The following is a 19,150-nucleotide window of genomic DNA, read 5'->3' on the forward strand; positions in this document are numbered from 1 at the left end:
CATAGCTTTTCTGTCTGAACCAAGGCTGTCCAAACCTGATGTGATAATCTTTACTTTTCTGCATCCTGTCTTTGTGTATACCCAAGACTCCGGAATTCATAGACTGTTTCTCACCCCCAAACACATGCATCCATCCCTGGGGAGAAGATCCTTCCCTCTCCAAATATGTACAAAACCACCATCCCCAGCGCCGGCTGTGGGCTGACTGAGCTCAGGGCTATTCTGGGGCAGCCAGTTTGCACGCTGATAGGGGAGGATTAATGAGACAGTCTGCTCATCCATTGCAATTAGAAACAACACTGGAACTATTCTGGGGCTATTTCTATGCAGGGAACTTGAACTGCTCATCAGCCCTCCTCACTCCGAGACCTGTGGGTAATTAGGGCTGTGTTAAATATAGGAGAATCAGCCCAGAGCAGCCCCATCTGTGCTGGCGCCTTGGGTGCTGAGGATACACGGTGCCCTCAGCTAGCACTCCAAGAGCACTAAAAGAAGGATTTAGCAGCAACCTGGAGGATTTTGGAGTTGCTTAACTAAAAATGCCCTGGCCTTTTAGCCACGCATGGGCTGTCAGAGACATTCAGGAGTGAAAAACCATGTCAGCCCCAGTAAAGCATCCTGACATTTATGGACCCTGAAGAGCCAAGCCCACAGGTTTGCCACCAGACCATTAAAAGGAGCAGTTCATCTTAGAACTGAGAGCGTGGAAGGAGTATTGCATAAGTCTATCGAACATATCTCAACACGAACAACTTAAGGGACAGGGGTGAGCAAAGATGCATCCTTATTGTAACTGCCTGACGCCAAACAGTTGTGTGGACACTGGGTCATTATGAAGTGATTTTCTGTCCTTGTGAAAAGGTACTCTTAAGTCAGGAACTAACAGCACTCTGGATTTGAAAACTCTTAGCAGCCATTAAGTAATTTTCCCATGAGACTGCCAAGGGGCTGAAAAAGAACAGGTATTATTATCTCCATTTCTAAGATTTTATGATCATCTTTATTTTCTAAAAGTTGAAGTATGGACAGTAAAATCAGGCCCAGCAGCAGGGCCCACAGTAGGTCCAGAGAGAGCCACCTTGACCTCCTGTGGCCAGTCATCAACGTGGGATGGTCCTCACCTCCTTTTTCATGCTTTTTTCTTTGTTCTGCTTAGCGTCACTGATTCACATTACTCTGTCTCCTAGCTTGCTGATCCATTTTTCTGTATCGTTTAGTCTACTTTTGATTTCTTCCAGTGTATTTTTATTTCAGATATTGCATTCTTCATCTCCATTCTTTTTATTTTCTAATTCTGTTTAAACTGTTGAATTTCTTGCTCTGTGCATCCATTTCACTCCCGAGATCTTTGACCATCTTTTCAGTCACTGCCCTGAACTCTTCCTCATATATAGATTGTCTGTTTCTGCTTCACTTAGCTCTTCTGGTATTTTAATTTGTTCCTTTGTCTGAAACATGTTCCTTCTACAGACTGTGCTTTTCCATGGGTGGGTGGTGCTGGGTCTTGAGCCTTCTGGGTGGCTAGGCCATTAGACCTAAATTTCTTTTAACTATATAAGAGGAATTCTTAAGCATAGAATGTACCGTTTGATGTTCAAGGACATTCCAGTTGATATTTATGCTGAGGAGAAAACATATTTATCCCCTTATATGAAAATAGTGGTAATGAAAAAAAAAATAAAGTTGACTTAAGTGCTCACTTCCTCTTTTGAGCTTCAAGTTTGTTCAATCATGAAATGATTCAGAAGGAAATAATTATAATTTAAACACAACTTACAAAGATTATGTAATCATATATGTTTTTAGAGGGCTCAGTAATCTCATGATAAAGACTTCAACTTTATCCTGGCACCAAAGACAAGGGGCTTTTAGGGAATTCTCTTCAAGATACAGGATAAGTTGTTACATCTAATCCTTCCTACTACTTAGGAAAGAGACACAATGTCTAATAGGTTTTCTTGAATTTTGCAGAACACATATATCCTCACTGGGCATGCTAATCCAATCTACCAAGTAACATGAAAGGTTATGAATTTAACTAGAAAGAAAGAACAGAAAGGAAGTGAAGTCGCTCAGTGGTGGCCAACTTTTAGCAGCCCCATGGACTGTAGCCTGCCAGGCTCCTCCATCCATGAGATTTTCCAGACAAGAATACTTGAGTGGGTTGCTATTTCCTTCTCCAGAGGATCTTCCTACCCAGAGATCGAACCTGGGTCTCCCACACTGCAGGCAGACTCTTTACCATCTGAGTCACCAGGGAGTAAGGTTCTTAATGTATTATGATTTACAGTAACAAATAAATATTTGGTCTTTGTTCCTGCTTTTGATATATAGAGCTCCTAAAACCCTTGGAATTTCCCATGGATGAGAGTGATACCAGTGAATTTTGTCATGCCAATGAGATAACTTTTGGAAAGCACCTAAGGATAGGGGCTAGGCATTAGGGAAACCAACCATGTAATTAAATATTTGGAACTTTGAGCCCCACCCTAGACCTCTGGAGAGGAGAAAGAGGCTGGAGATTTAGTTCAATCACTAATGATTTAATCAGTTGTGCCAACAGAACAAAACTTCTGTAAAAACCCAAAAGGACAGGACTTGATGAGCTTCTGGGTTAGTGAACTCACGGAAATTTGGGAAGAATGGTGTGCTCTGAGAAGGCATGGAAGCTCTATGCCCTTTTCCTATATTTTGCCCTATGTATTCCTTCTACTTGGCCATTCCTAATAAACTGGTAATCTAGTAAGTCAAGTGTTTCTCAGAGTCTTCTATGCCATGCTAGCAAATTAAATCCAGGGCGGGTATCATTGGAACCCACAATCTTCAGATGGTCATTCAGAAACACTGGGGATAACCTGGACTTGTGATGGATGTCTGGACTGGGAGGGTATTATTCTTGTAGAAATAAATCCTTAACCTGTGGCGCCTGGTACTATCTCCAAAGAGACAGTGTCAGAATCTGGTTGAATTGTAGGACACCCAACTGGTTTCCAATAATAACTTGGTATGGTGGGGAAAAAACCCACACATTAGAACTGGGTGTAGAAACTAAGCTCCAGAATAAGAGAAGTATCTGCAATATTTCAAGGCTGCCCTGAAAGCTGCTCTTATATCTATACCCAGTACGTCCCATGGCGCTAGAAGGGTCTTTATTAGACAGGGATCGTTTATGAAGCCATTCACCTGATAGGTGAATCATAGAGCAGCCATTTAGGATTTTGGAACCAAACTCTGACAGCTTCTTCAGGAAAATGCTATTCTTTTTTTTGAGTAACAGTTTGAAATTGAAAGCTTAATCATATTATTTTATAACACAACCTGGATTGTTCATGAAGAAATCTGTTATTGTCCCACTAAGTCTCTAAACTGGGTGGGAATAACATTATTTGATTGCCAAGTAGAGCTGCACTATGTGAAATCAGATTCAAGTAAGTTAAATAAACAAGTGATCTATTCCTGCTGCACCACTTCCTTGAACTCACAGTTACAGCTTCATGGAATGTTCTCTGTGACCAGCAGACTGAAAGAAAAATATCTGACCTTGATTGCAGAGTTTTGTATATCTCGCTAACCATCCTAAAATGAATGGCTACGTCATGACAGCCCTGCTCGGTGGGTAGCCAGGGCTGAGCGGTGAAGGAAAAATTCCCAGTGGGCAGAACTTCTAGCAGTACACCTGGTTATTCATTTTGCCTGGGAGATAGTCAGAGATATGGATCTACGTTGCTTCCCAAGAAGTAGCTAATGGTTTAGATGGCTTCTCGGGGACTTGGAAGACATATAATTGACAAATTGGAGATAGAAAAGTCTGGGGAATAAGTCAATGGACAGAATTCTCTGAATGGGCATAAGATGTACCATGTGAATGTTCAGAAAGCTCACCCTCAGCATAGAAAGATCTTAATAAAGGACAAGAAAATGTATTCTGTGAAATCTGTCAAGTCTGGTTCTCTGGTCACACCTGTCTCTAACCACTGGCTCATGCACAAAATAGCCACGATGGAAGAGATGGAGGTGATGCATGGGCTCAGTAACATGAATTTCCATTCACCATGGCGACTCTGGCTACAGCCAACACTGAGCACCCAACTCACCCAAAGCAGAGACAAATACCAAGCCCCTGAAACAGAATCATTTCTAGGGTAATCAGCCAGCTGTATGATATAGGTTAATTACATTGGAATTCTCCTATTACGGAGGGGGCAGTGTTTTGTTCTCACTCTACAGAAACACACTCCTCATATGGATTAGACTTCACTTGCAATACCTTTGCCAAAATTAGTATCTGTGGGCTTATGCAATTCTTATATCTTATTCACCAACATAGCATTCCACAATGCCTTGTTTCTGATGAAGAAACTTATTTTGCAGCACAGGAAGTGGGGTGACAGGCTCACACTCGTGGAATTTACTACTCTTACTATGTTATCCATCATTCTGAAGCAGTAAAATAGTACTTTTGACATTTCAGTTATGGAGCTAGATGGATGGAAAACTTTTCAGGGCCAGGGTAATGTCCTGCAAGATGCAGTAAATTTTTGAACATATATATCAATAAATACATGTTGCTGTTTCTCCCTTATCCAAGATTCACAGGCCCGAAAAGAGCTGTAAATGAAACCACTCCTCTCACTGTTACTCTTGGTGATCGGCTTGCAAAATATGTGCTACCCACTCTGCACCTTTGTGCTCTACTGGCCTAGAAGACTTAGTTTCCAAAGCACAGATGCACCTGCTAGGAGATCCAACAATGGCTCCATTATACCGCAAGTTGATACTATCTGCTGACTAATTTGGGTTCCTCATGCTAAAGGAAAAAAACAGGCAAAGGATGGGGTTGCTGTATTTCTGGAATGGCTTGTGACTACCAAGGGGACATTGGATTACTATAGGGCTATGGGAGCAGGAAGAACTAAGTCTAGATGAAGGGCGCCTCTTACGCTCTCATGTCTTACCACAAAAGGACCCAACGCAGGCAGGACCACCAAAGGCTCAGATCCATCAAAAACGAAGATTTAGCCAAGGAACTGTGAGCAGGTGAGATGCTTGCTGAGGACAAAGGGTAAATGGAATGAGTAGTAAAAGAAGGAAGTTATAATCATCACCTGTGACTACATGATCACTTGTAGAAATTAGCACAGTAAGAGTTATAAACATTTCTTCAGTTCAGTTCAGTTCAATTCAGTTGCTCAGTCGTGTCCGACTCTTTGCAACCCCATGAATCGCAGCACACCAGGCCTCCCTGTCCATCACCAACTCCCAGAGTTCACTCAGACTCACATCCATCGAGTCAGTGATGCCATCCAGCCATCTCACCCTGGGTCATCCCCTTCTCCTCCTGCCCCCATCCCTCCCAGCATCAGAGTCTTTTCCAATGAGTCAACTCTTTGCATGAGGCGGCCAAAGCACTGGAGTTTCTTACTTTGATATAAATATATTTGGTTTATATTAACCAGTTCTTTTTTCTCCTGTAGCTATTGTACCATCTAACGTTAAATGTGGTTAGTCTTTGTATTAGTCTCCTTGGGCTGTCATAACAAAGTCCCCAAAACTGAGTAACTAAAAGCAATAGGAATGTATTACCTTATAGTCTGGAGGCTTGAAGTCCAAACTCAAGATGTTAGCAGGGTTGGTTCTTTTGGAGACTCTGAGAGTATGTTCCATGTCTCTCTCCTAGCTTCTGGTGATATCCAGTAATCTTCGGTGCTCCTTAACTCTTAGATGGATCACTCCAGTCTCCACCTCCCTAGTTATATGGCATTGGTCCCTCTGTGTGTGTCCAAATCACCCTTTTATAAGAGGGATTGGTCCAATTATACCAGTAATTGTATTAGCTCCCATCCTAATCCAATATGACCTTTTAAAACCTTGATTACATCTGCAATTATGCTATTTTCAAATAAGATCACATTTACAAGGTCTGAAATTAAAACTTCAAAAACATCTTTTTGGCCAACACAATTCAATTTACAATATCCTTATATCTCAGTATTTAAATTACAGGATTTCAAAGAGAGCATAGATCTCAAGTACAAGAGAAATGATTGCCCCCAAATGAATAAAGTAACACATGAGACTATGCTCTCTCATTTGGAGAGAGGATTAGTATCTCTTCAACTGTGGGAGTGATAGCTGCCTCTTCTTAGGTGGAAACATCACTTTCTAATGTCTTTCTTTGGAAGTTATATATATATGGTTAAGAGAAGTGTAAATGGATAGCAAGTTGGCAAAGGATAGACTCTGGTGGTTTTGTGCAAGATCAACTTAGCTGAATATGAAATTGCATTTCCCAGAATTCCTTCATCTATTTCATGCTGGGATAAGGTTCACCTTTTTAAAAGAAATCTGCATGAGATTGGAACACAGAAGTGAAGCAGCAGCCATTATACTATGAAGAGGGCACCAAAGACTATTGCAACCAGCGCACATTTTCACCGACCTGGAAACTCACCTTGGGTTAGGGCCATAACTGTGGCTGCAGCTCTTAAAGCTATTTCCAGACCTCCTCCTTTGCTTCATAAGTCCTGCACCAGGTACATGGTCAGCAACATGGGAAAGGATACTTCTGGGTACTGGATACCAAGTCACCTACATCATGGAACTTGGTAAAAGGCAAAGGTGGGCACTATTTTTTCCCACATAATTACAGTTCTTCCTTGTTCTCCTTTACTTTATGGCCATCTTTTCTCCCTGTTCGCTCTGTTGAGCCACAGAGACATGGATCATCGTCATCAAACATACACTGCCATTGACCTCTTCACTATAGCACACGGTTGTCTAACCCTGTGTATCTTCCACCAAACACTGAAAAAGTTTGTCACAAAGGAGGAAATCAGGAACAATGGAAAGCACCGGCATTCATAGTCTATAATCTCCATAAAGTCAGAAAATCTTCTACAGAAGATTGCTTGGGGAATAAAATGTAATGTGTGTGGTTTATTTATAAGAGCCTACTCACTATCAGGGTGACACCCATATTTCTTGATTTCTATTCAGTTTTACCTGCCAAACTTCTCATCTTCCAGAAGATCTAGCTAGAGCAATTTACAAGCATTCTATCTTATTCAACTTCTGAAGTGAGATTTAGTTTTCCTAGTTCTATATAGCCTTTTTGTTTGTTTTACTATAAACTCCCATTTTCTCCTGTTCCTCATATTTTATCACCTTTCAAAGGGTTGTCTTTTCTCATTTGCCGTCAACATGTGGTTTGGCAGACATGTGCATTTCCTCTTTTATATCTTCCCTTGTACACATCCTCCTTTTGTCAGCTTCCCCGCCGCATGTCCTGCCTTACATGTCCTTTTCCAAAAGTTGCTAGCACAAGCTCTTCCATGAAATGTGAACTCTACATCTGGGTTAATATTCATTGATTGGAAACATATTAACTGGGGCAGGGAGTGCTTATAGAGGAGCTGAAGCTGCTATTCTATTTAATGTAAAGTAACAATGCCTTTTTTTTTTATTATTAGATATGTTACAGATTCATTCTATTGTTAAATTAATCCAGCATGAAACAATTCTTGCTGGACTCAGAGAATAATAATTGGTAATAATTGGTAATTCAGAGACCCTGCTTCTCAGGAAGACAACAGTGAATTCCCAGCTCAGTCCAAAGCTCCCAGACAACAAATGAGGCTCAGAACTTGTAACAGAGCAGAACCCTATGGGACCTTCCCAGGGTAAACTCCTCCCTCATATGCTTGGCTTAGATCCTTTTTGAAGTGCTTAGATGATAGTATTCATGCACATTTCCTGAGTTGTTTCACAGATGCTAAAACCACCATCAAAGAGAAGAAATTAACTGCTTGATGGTCATAAGCACACAGCCCCAGACCTACTGGCACCTAAGCAATGATAATGTTAAGCTCTGTGACGCTGCACTATTACCTCACCATCAATCAATCAGAGAATTGCACAAGCTGATCACATACCTCGGGACTCCAGTTCCTTACCTTGTCCTTAAAAATCCTTTGCTGAAACCCGTCTAGGAGTTTGGATGTTTTAAGAACCAGCTGCCCTGACTCCTTCCCTGACACCTTGCAATAAACATTGCACTTTCCTTCACCACATCCTGGTGTCAACAGATTGCCTTTACTACTTGAGGATGAGCAAACCAAAGTTTGACTCAGTAACAAAACCTGGGGAGTCTGGTTTCTAGTGCAATGGCTTGGTTAATCCATGTAAATTTCACGAAGTGGTTAACATTCCTCATGAAGAAACAGAGGCTAAGTGATTCAAAACAGATTAGTAAAATAAAGAAGAGTTTCTCAGAATTCTTGGTATGCTCACTGGCAGAATTCCTATCTGCCCTAGGACAATCTTGCTCTCAAAAGCATAAAGTTATAAAGTTCAAAAAACATAAATTATTTCCATATTTTGCTCAAGAAACTATAGCAATTCTCATTTTGTTAAAAAGAAAAAAAAGGGGGGAATAAAACTCACACTACCAGAACTTTAATATTTGGACTTAGAATAAAGAAAAAGAAATATATAGTAAATCATTATATATTTTAAATCCCTAATCACACATCAATCCCACTCCTTAAATACGTTCTAGCACCAAGAAAATTGTTAAGACTGAAGAGTAGAAAGCAGCATAAGAGAAATTTGCTTGTCACATTATTAATGTTTTGTAATAAACCAAACTAAGTCAAAACAACCTTCAGTTAATTCTTGTTAAATTCAGTCTCTAATTTCTAATCAAACAAAAAGTTAAATCACTTCTAATAGAAAAGCTATTTTTAAAATGTCAAAAATATTTCATTATAACACTGGTTGGCAAATGTTCACAAGGATATTATGTCCAAATATACTCATATAGAATTGGAAATTTCAAAATCATTCTACTTTTTTACTCACTTTGGGCAAATTTTAATTTGCTGTGAATCCTCCCTATGGCTAACTCCCTGGAGGCTTCTATTTTTAAGAAAACATAGAAAACATTTGATTTGTGTTCTTCCCCTACCCACTCCCTACTCCTCTGTGGACTGGGAACCCATGGAATACCAACTGTGTATTAACCAAGTGTGATGGGGAAGCTGTACTTATGAAGCTGACTTCAGTTTGCTGGCAGAAAAGTAGGAAACAGCAGTGTGTTGCAGTGTATACCAGGTCTTCCCTGGTGGCTCAGATGGTAAAGAATCTGCCTGCAATGCTTCCTGATTAATGTTACCAAAGATGCCAAGTAGGTAAACGACAATGGAAGGGGGATATCAAGACCCCTACAATATCAACATTGCAGATATTGATCAAAGAGCCACTGGGGAGATCAGAGAATTCTAACCAATCAATCCGGCAGTGACCTGGTCACCAAGGCTCAAAGGCCGGTGCAAAACCTCACACCTTTTTCAAGGAGATTACCTGAGGTTTCCCTTTTGTAAGAGTAATTACACTGGCAGAAGTGGACGGCAGGACTGTGACAATAGAGGGGACCATGACCTGGCCGACTAGAGCTTTTTCACTTCCTTGCTAATTCTCTCTGCTTCCCACTGAGGCCAGAGAATATTTCCTTTTCCTCATCTCTCTATCCCTGCATCAAAAACTTGTGTTTATTTTCAGTTACGTTATATAGACAGCTTACAAGAGGTAAAAGATGCTTGAACTTGAATTGAGGAAAAGAGGAAAAAGACACATTTCCAAATGATTTTCATTTATATAATGAAAATAAAATTTTTACACAATCAACAGAAACACACCAAGTTTTTTTGCGAAAAATATTTTTAAATAAATTTTTGTCTTTTTTTTTACATTCTGATATACATATGTAACAAGGTTTATGGCACTGTAACCAGAATCAAATCAAAGAGAAAAAAAAAAAGGAAAAAGGTGGGAAAGAAAGTAACTGGTTTTGTTTAATTCCTTTCTATCTCCAAGCTGGCAACTTTGCACTATTTGTCTATTTTTCAGCTGCCAGCTCTAACTCATTTGCACACTCAAAACACCATATTATTGCACGAGAAGCCACTGAAGGCATATGGTCAGTTCCTTGCTATTTGAAAAAAAAAATCTCAAACACAGAGAGGGAAGAAAAGTAATCCAGAGTATGAAACACACAAAATCAACAGTATCCTTTGTCTCTTTAAAGAATGTGAAGGGTTCTTAGACCACTTAAGCTGCCCTGGTCTTCTCTTTGCACCAGTAAGCACAGCAGGGCTTGGTTTGGTTGCGTTTTTGTTTTCTATAAGGACAGGTCAGGCAGATCCTAGGTCTTCATGATTCAATGTCTTTTCTACTTACTTTGGGTTCTTTTTAATTGGTTTAAAGTGTAGTATCTTCGGTCTATGAACCTGCACAGACTAGTTAATCGTAAACTCTACAAATAGCTTAAAAGGAAAAGGGGAAGAAACAGGTTTTATGATATTTTTATTGTTGGCTTAAAAAAATTACTTCTTTAGACTCCCTGCTTTGTCAGTTGGTAGGAAGTAAATCTCAACGGCATCAAAAGTTAAATTCTTCTCACACTGGTTAAAAATAAAGTTTTTAAACAAGTTTGTTTCCATTCACAAACTTTACCCCCATCTAAAAAAAAAAAAAGAAAAAGAAAAAAGAAAAGAAAGAATCCATACTCCTTCCTCTTCATCTCCTAAAGGAGAACAGTCATCCTTTCCAGCCAGACTATGGTCACACAACTGTCTCCACACCCATCAGCTTTGGTGTAAGGATTCGCGGTGTCACACCATTGTTCAGGTCTTCCTCAAACTCCAGCAACTGCCCCATGAAGTTAAGGTTTGGGGAAATAATTGGTCGTTTGCCTTTGACAAATTTATAAGCATCAGTCATGGTCATCCGCGTGTGCTTCATCAAGTAAGCGATGACGATGGTGGCAGAGCGGGACACCCCCGCCTGACAGTGGATGAGCAGCCCCTTCCCACACTGGTGAGCTTCCTCTGGAATGAGGGAGAAAAGCAAGAGGTGCAGGGAAGGGGGAAGAGAGATGGAAGGAGAGAGGTTAACGTTTATCTAGACTTGATGCTGTCATATTTTGTAGAGAAAGATGACATTAAAATGGTTTGGAAACTAAGCATAATTTCCTATTTAATTGTGTCTGTTTATGTCACAACCTCCAGAAATGGCTAAAAGCAGCATTAGCTTGAATAAGAAGTTTTATTTCTACATTTAGAGAGAAGACTAGGTGAAAGAGTCATTCACCATAATAGCGGACTTCCCAGGTGATGGTGGTCAACTGAGGAATGAGCCAAGACATAATCAGCCTAAATGGTAAACAAGTCACTGGTTAAGTAGACACTTCTGATTAAGGATGTTAATTTCCATTGTCACACTGTGTCATTTATCAAAACTATCAACTTAGCAGCAGCAGCAGCAGCAGTGTTATTAACAATGTCTCTCCCACTTGTGATAGAGAAAAAGCACTTCTTTTTTTATATTGTAGAACTGCTCTGTACAGGAACTAGTATTAAATAGATAAGAGTTTCACTCTTAGGAAACGCTGAAGGAGTTTAAAGGAACAAAACTAGAAAGTTACTGTGTTCAGCATCTTACCCAAAAGCCCTATTGTTGCAAAACTAAAGACTCGCAGTACTCAGGCACAGGGTGTCACCTCCGTCCGAACTGCCCAATCCCCTCACGTCCATACATGTCGTTCTAACATGGTAATGACATGGATGATGGAGGAATTCGAGTGCTGGCTCAGAATCCAGGGCAATCGAAAAAGATAACACTTTAAAGGTTTTCAGATATATTAAAAAACCAGGAGAACAGCTTGGGCACTGTCGGAATGGATTCTTAGTGACACGGCTAAACTATTGTGTTGGCCAAAAAGTTCGTTCGGGTTCTCAGAATATACAAATACCCAAACGAACTTTTTGGCCAACCCAGAAACAGTCATCCCAAAGAGAGTATCCCTGAGAAATACACCAATTAGAAGACTGGGAAAGGAGTATGTATGGGAGAGCCACATTTTAACATAAACTACTTCTACTGGTTACCTACTCATAGATCAACAAAACAAACATTGTGCAAATTTTCAGCTTAAAAACTCAGAGATTTGACTTACTTCTCATAGATAACAGTATTTTACAAAAGCACCTCCTGTTTTCAATTTCTTCTTTTTAGTGCACACTATTTAACAGCCTCCATCCCAAGAGTGGGAAGCATGGGGGTAAAGAAAATGAGCCACAAAGGAACTTGCATGAATTCTGTTAACTCCTCAGAGGCTCAATCCTCCTATCTGAATAATGGGAGTACTACTAACCAGGTACAGGGTAATAGAGGAATAATATCAGCTGACGCAGGAATAACCGACTGTCATAACCAAATCCTAAACCTAGACTCTGCTTAGTTTACATCAGACTCTCCTTGAATGCTCTTATGTTTCCAAAACGGAGTGTGTTTTTCTTAAAGCGAGACTGTAAGAGTTCAGTTTACCCAATGATATAACAATGAAAATTTTAAAATTGTGCCTGTGCAGAGTGTGATGTGGAACTGTTTCCAGGCTTGAATGCTTTTTTTTTTTTTTTGGTTTGTTTTCTTTCTAAAAAACCAGGTGAGCCTGAATAATTTATAAGGAATGTGGGTGCTTTGAAATCCTCTTAGACCCTAAGCACATCTTATGCTACTCATTAAATAGAAAACAATTTCTAAACTTCTCCCAACTGGAACTAAGACAAAAAATTGTACTCATGATATCATATGTCAACCAGGAAGTTCCTCATCTACTTGGATGAAAACTTTTCTTCCTTGGGACTCAAGGTTTGATTCAGATATCATTAATAAAGAATGTAAGGTATCTTTCCATCCACAAGCATTATGCATTAGAACTATTGTAACATTTGACTTACAGAAAAATCCAAACAAATTTTCTGGCCAACCCAATAACAGAGCCTTGTAAACACCGCCCACGCTTTTGGCCCCAGTGTCTGGCCTTGAAGTCAAGAGCATTAGGCTCTGGTCCCTTCTCTAACACTAAAGTTCCTACAATCTAGGAGAAGTCACTTTACTTTTCTGAGTTTAGTGACCACTCAGAATTTCCTTCCAGATTGAACATTTTATAGCCTTACAAAACCAGGCAAGATTAGCAAGAAAATGCCTGGGCCAGGTGACCAGAGCTGCCAACTCTACCGCAAATCTTCAATGGCTGATAAATCCAAATTTGGGGTTTTTTTTTCCTGACAAAGGAGCACTAACATGAGTGCGTTCTTCCTGAGACAGAGGCCAGTAACAACCTGCTACAATATTTAGGTAAAGGACTGAGTCACTCTTTCGTAGTAAGAAAGACTGGGGTCACTTGAGAAAACCAATTGTTGAGTACCAGGTCCTCTCCAAGTGATCATTTAAGCCTTGCAACAGTCTGAGGCTTAGAAGCAGCAAAAGTTAAAGTTGAAGACTAGGGTTAGGCTGGTCGCTGCTTCCCTGTGGAGATTAAAGCCTGCTGCTGCTAGAATTTTCTCTCCTTGGGAACTACACAGGCTATACCATTTGATCTTTCCGACTTCAATGAGCCTGGATGAACTAAGAAAATCTAGTATCATCTCATGAGCACTCAACTTCACACCCTCTGGCTACACAACTATTAAGTATGGAGAGACAAAGCAAACGGAAGGGGAATACTACTCCCTACTCCCCCCCACCACCTTGGCACTGATGTGATACATAAAGATGTTCACTATAGCACTATGTTTCTGAAAAATATCCTTCAGAAAAGATCCTTCAGCAAATGCTACCTTGACCTCAAGCAGTGGCAATTAACTCAAGGTAAGGGAGACACGGATGAGTTTAGAAGCCCATGTGGTACTTACAATACACCCAGCACTCAGTACGTGCAGGGCATTGGTTCCTGCATCCCTCTACTCCTGGGGATAAAATCCATGGATGTTCAAGTCCCTTTATATAAAATGGCACAGTACAATCAGCCCTCCATATCCTGCAGAGGTGGAACCTGTGGATACGGTGCTGTGCTGTGCTTAGCCGCTCAGTCACGTACAACTCTTTGCGACTCCATGGATTGTAGCCCGCCAGGCTCCTCTGCCCATAGGGATTCCCCAAGCAAGAATACTGCAGTAGGTTGCCATGCCCTCCTCCAGGGGATCTTCCCAACCCAGGTCTCCCTCACTGCAGGGGGATCCTTTGCTGTCTGAGACACCAGGGAAGCCCACCAGAGGGCAGGCTATATTTAACTTCCTACAAGATGCCAAGAAATCTCAGTAGACCATATACCCACACACCTGTTTTGGCCACCAACTTCTTCCTTTCTACCAATTCTTTTGAGATAATGTCATAGAACATCTCGATGCTGACCCCTGCCACTTTTTCAGTGGGAACTGGAGACATGAGTTGGTCTCACTGAATGGATTCCCAACCCAGCTGAATGACTGTACTTTGATCACCATGGCTCCAAAACAGTTGCTGGATTATGATTTAGGAGAATACTCTGCACCGGGTGGGGGAGCCCAAAAACACTTCCGCGGAGCTTTTCTGCAACTCAGGCAGAAATCTTGGACCTGATATCAAAGCAAAAAAGCTGGAGGGAAAAGGAAGGCAGAAGATGAGACTTCCCCGCGGGAGATAGTTACCGATGAACTCAAAAGCCTCTTCAAAGTACTGCCGCAGGTTCTGCTTGTTGCTGTCGGTGGCCGGCAGCCGCTTGTAGTTGAACAAGCCTTTCTCGTAGTGGTAGAGGGGCAGGTGGGTGGTGACGTTGATGACATAGCCGATGTTCAGCCGCTGCATCGTGTCCAGGTCCTGAGCGTCCTGCTCGTTGCCAAGGAACAGGAAGGGCAAGATGGGTGTCAGCTCCGCGTTCTCGATGTCGGGGGTGCTGGGGATGGACTGAGGTAGCATGCTCGAGGCCGCAGACGCGCCGCCCCCCACCTCCCGGCACTCTTGGAGCTGGAGGGAGTTATCACAGAGGTTTTCATGGTTCTGCTTAAAACTGCTAAGTCCACCTGGAACACAAACACAGGAAGTGAGAATGACTCCCTCCTTGAACTTCAGAGCCGGTGGAAGAATGAATGTGTGTAGGTGCTTATTTCATTGTTTAGAAAGAAAATCAAAATACAAACGAAAGTCTGTTGGGAGACCCGGGACAAATTTCGGAGGCTGCATACAGTACTTTGAAATTGTGCCTTTTATACAAACTGGGGCATGTTCCCCTGGAAAGAGTTCCACGAAGCATCAGGTAATTTCATTACCGCACATTTGATCTGCCCCTAAGAGTCATATGCTCAGTGGCCTATATACAGCCTTGCACTTTAGGAGCCCAGGAAGGCACAGATGACTTCCTCGGGTGTAGAGTTTCTGCCAGTAACTAACTAGGTAGTGGAGGTGTGTGACTTGCGCCCTTTGTAAGCTCACCTCACCCAGAAGGCCAAGTTTGCTCCCAAACAAGAGAGTGGTTATAAGCAAGGACCTTAGAAGAACCCAGATTATCTTGGTTATAATCCCAGTTCCACCACTTCCTGGGTCTGTGATCTGGATAAGTTAATTTCTCTCTCGGCCTCAAATTCCCCATCTGTAAAATGAGGGTAATGGCATATACCTCTTAGTGTGATTAGGAATCTGGTATACAGGGATCTGGAGGAGGCAATGGCACCCCCCTCCAGTACTCTTGCCTGGAAACTCCCATGGACGGAGAAGCCTGGCAGGCTGCAGTCCATGAGGGCGCTAAGAGTCGGACTCGACTGAGCGACTTTACTTTCACTTTCATGCATTGGAGAAGGAAATGGCAACCCACTCCAGTGTTCTTGCCTGGAGAATTCCAGGGACGGCAGAGCCTGGCGGGCTGCTGTCTATGGGGTCGTACAGAGTCGGACGCGACTGAAGAGACTTTGCAGCAGCAGCAGCATATAGGGATCCATACAAAGTATGCAAACCTCCCCTTCATCAAATGCAGTATCATTTATGGGAATATATATCCTAAGGAAAACATCTGCCAAAGACATCCAGCTAGATGCATAAAGATGTTCACTACAGCAGTATCTGTTTTCTAGAAAGGCCAAGTAAAAAACAAAAACATTTTTGAAAAGAGAAAAGTTGTCAGTCAGTCACCCAAGTGCAATATTATGTAGCCATTCAAAGTTGTGAAAGGAATATGAAAATAAAGACTATGGTTCTATTTAATATTAAACGAAAAAGGCTGATTCAAAAATGTTCACCATCCACATGATCAAAAGCTAAAGAACCATGCAAAAAAGAGCACTAGTTTAAATTAGGAAAAGTATGGCCTAAACTTTTTTCTTTAATATTTGCTTGATGTGTTTGTGGGTAAGCCCAAAGGATTTTTATGAAGGTCAAATTACACAATGTACATGTAAGGGCTATGAAATCAGAGTTGACAGTATTACCTACTTAGCGAGCCCTAATTCTTATCAATCAGATACACTCTGGCCTTGCCTTTGAACACAGGCAGAAGCTGGAGATCTCCTAGAAGCTGAAAGTCATCAGAACACAACATTTACCACTCCCCTTCTCCTCCAGACAGATGTCTTACTTCTCTCTTGATAGTTTGAGGAGATAAGAGAGGAAACATACGTGTGAACAGGATATGGTTGTGTTAAAATAAATAAAGGAAGTCGAACTATTCGCCAGTTTCTGAATCTATGTCCTTCTCCATTTTGGGTCTCATCTCTGCCAACCACATCAGGAAGCTCCAGGCTGTACCCCAGACCAAGTCGCAGCACTGTTCACAGCCAGTGCACACAAGTTGTAAAAAACCTGGGAAATCATTATTTTCATTAAGATGCAGCCATGACTCAAAGATGATTTGAAAGGAGTATCATGACCATCTGTATCTAAACCTATTTGAAGAGAAAAAACAAGAGCTACAAATTCATTTTAATTAATTTCTAGAATTAAACTCTGCCTTTACATATTATTAGTTTATTCTGCTATGAAATAATGATTAAAATAAAAAGTTTGTCTGGATCCAAAGGGATCATTTTTCAAGCAAATGGAAGAAATGGAGATTATCAGAAAAAACTTCATTAGTGAATAGACCTAAACAAGAATTTGAAATTACCGTCACCAATACAAGCTCCACGAAAGAGACCGTAACGTTATTTAGAAGTCTGCTCAGCTTTGGCTCCATAAAATCCTAGTAAACAGTTCCACACCAGTTCTGTGATGGGAACCTAATTCACTTTTTTTTTTCCTTAAGAAAAAGACAGTTGTTACACTTTTCCATATAAGATGAGAGGACAGAACAACAAAACAAACTCAAAAGAAGCCTTTAGGGGGTAAGTGGTGGGGGAGACTTTTCTGTGTTCTTATTTAGGGTACTCAAGCTGTAATTTGTCTTAAAAGCAGCTAGTTTGGAAAAAAAAAAAAAAAAAAACTGCACGCCAGAAAACCACACACACAGAAAAAAAGCAGCATAGAGCTTTTTAAAATTCTGTCTCTACACCTCCTTCCCCAGTGACATCAGCTGGAGACTCCCCACCTGCCCAGTTGCCATAGCAGTTACACAAAGACATACAATGACATCAGTTGGCATGATATCAGCTCTTTGAGTGCAAACAATACAAGAAGAACTACTTTGTTTAAGGCCTTTGGTGCAACTGTGTTCTGGGGAGCCAATGACGTAATGCTAACAGGTGGCATGAGCCTTCCATTTGCCTAATGGGGGGAAAAAGCCCATGGGGGAGGGGAAGAGAGGGAATTGGAGACAGACGGACACAAAATGCTCAGGATCCCAGGGGGTGTTCACATGCGAAATTATGTGTATGTTTAAGCCATGTGGGAACTCTGTTCATCGAATCTTTGGAGGCAGAGTAGATAGAAAAGGAAATATTCTAATTCACACATATTAACTAGACAAGGAAATGCTCATTGAGGGATATGAACAAACAGTCTGTTCAACTGCCAGTCTGCTGACCAGCGTCAGCATCAGTTCTCCCTAAGGGTCATGCACAGCAAGATACTGCAGTTAAAGAACTCTGAGGATGGTGCTTACAGCAAAATGAACCAGTAGAATCTTACAGTAGTGGCTTTGAGAGAGATGTCTGTAGGGAGGACTGTTTTCGTCCTTAGGGGTTTGGAAGTGAAAGGAAGGAGGAGGGCTCATGTGGTTCTCTCTTCCAACGACTTTCCCTCCACCCTACCTCACTACATCTCACAGAAGCTGAACAGACTGGTCACTTCATGAGGAGTTTTGATTAGGACAACATAGGAACATTACAAGATGACAACTAACAACTGAAGAGGAGGCAGTATAGCATGGTAGTTAAGAGAAGAGTGAGAGACAGTCAAATACAGACCGCAACTGTGATTCTGTCTCATGAGAGTTGTAAGACCTGGTACAAATCTCTTTTCCTCATTAAGCCTCAGTTTACTGATCTGTGAAGTGGGCATAATATCACCTACCCAAAGAATTGTGGTATAGGATACCTATGTAAACATATGATCTAGCACTTGATAAATAATATTTCATTACTACAATGTCATCATTGCTGCTGCCCTCACCTTCAGCAGATCTGCTGACTCTGAAGTTTGTGAAAACCCTCAACGCAGTGCAGTGATTCTGAGGCCAGACTGCTCAGCCTGAATCCCAGCACTGCCAAACACTGGCAATGAGACCTTGTATAAGGTCCTTACCTCTCGGCTTCTCCATTTCCCCGCAGATGAAACAGGGTCACCTACGTTATCGACAGTCTTGAGAATTAAACTGATTTATAAGAATAAAGTATTTTGAAACAATATATAGCACATATTACGCACTTTTTTCATTACTTTGGAAAACTACCATTTTAAAGATCTAAAAAAAAAAGTCTAAGACAAATACCATGTGATATCACTTATATGTGGAATATAAAATATGACACAAATGAATTGATCTATGAAACAGAAACAGAATCGTGGATAGAGAACAGACTGGCAGTTGCCAAGGGGGAGGAATTTGGGGGAGGGGTGGAGTGTGAGGTTGGGGTTTGCAGATGTAAACTTTTATATATGGAATGGATAAACAACAGAGTCCTACTGTATAGCACAGAGGACTATATTCAATATCCTATGATGAACCATAATGGAAAAGAAAATTTTTAAAAAGAGCGTGTATATAGGTGTAACTGAATCACTTTGCTATACACCAGGAATTAATACAACATTGTAAATCAACTATACTTTCATTAAAAAAAAAACTAGATATCCCCCCAAAAAATTCTAAAGGAGCCAGAAGAGGAGAAAAAATAAAGTACAAACT

General features: G+C 41.1%; 1 protein-coding gene across 1 annotated transcript in view; it reads right to left on the reverse strand.

Moving 5' to 3' along the window:
• Positions 1 to 9,632: 9,632 nt before the first annotated feature.
• The window catches only part of DUSP10 (dual specificity phosphatase 10), a 40,153-nt gene continuing 30,635 nt past the window's right edge, over positions 9,633 to 19,150 (reverse strand). The window contains exons 3-4 of the mRNA XM_004013609.6: positions 14,529 to 14,900; positions 9,633 to 10,886 (exon numbers count right to left, since the gene is read on the reverse strand). Coding sequence (XP_004013658.1) covers positions 10,621 to 10,886; positions 14,529 to 14,900 — 638 coding nt within the window. The 3' untranslated portion in view covers positions 9,633 to 10,620. The remainder of the gene's footprint in view (positions 10,887 to 14,528; positions 14,901 to 19,150) is intronic.

This window comes from Ovis aries, chromosome 12, assembly GCF_016772045.2.
Source record: "Ovis aries strain OAR_USU_Benz2616 breed Rambouillet chromosome 12, ARS-UI_Ramb_v3.0, whole genome shotgun sequence".
Lineage (NCBI taxonomy): Eukaryota > Metazoa > Chordata > Mammalia > Artiodactyla > Bovidae > Ovis > Ovis aries.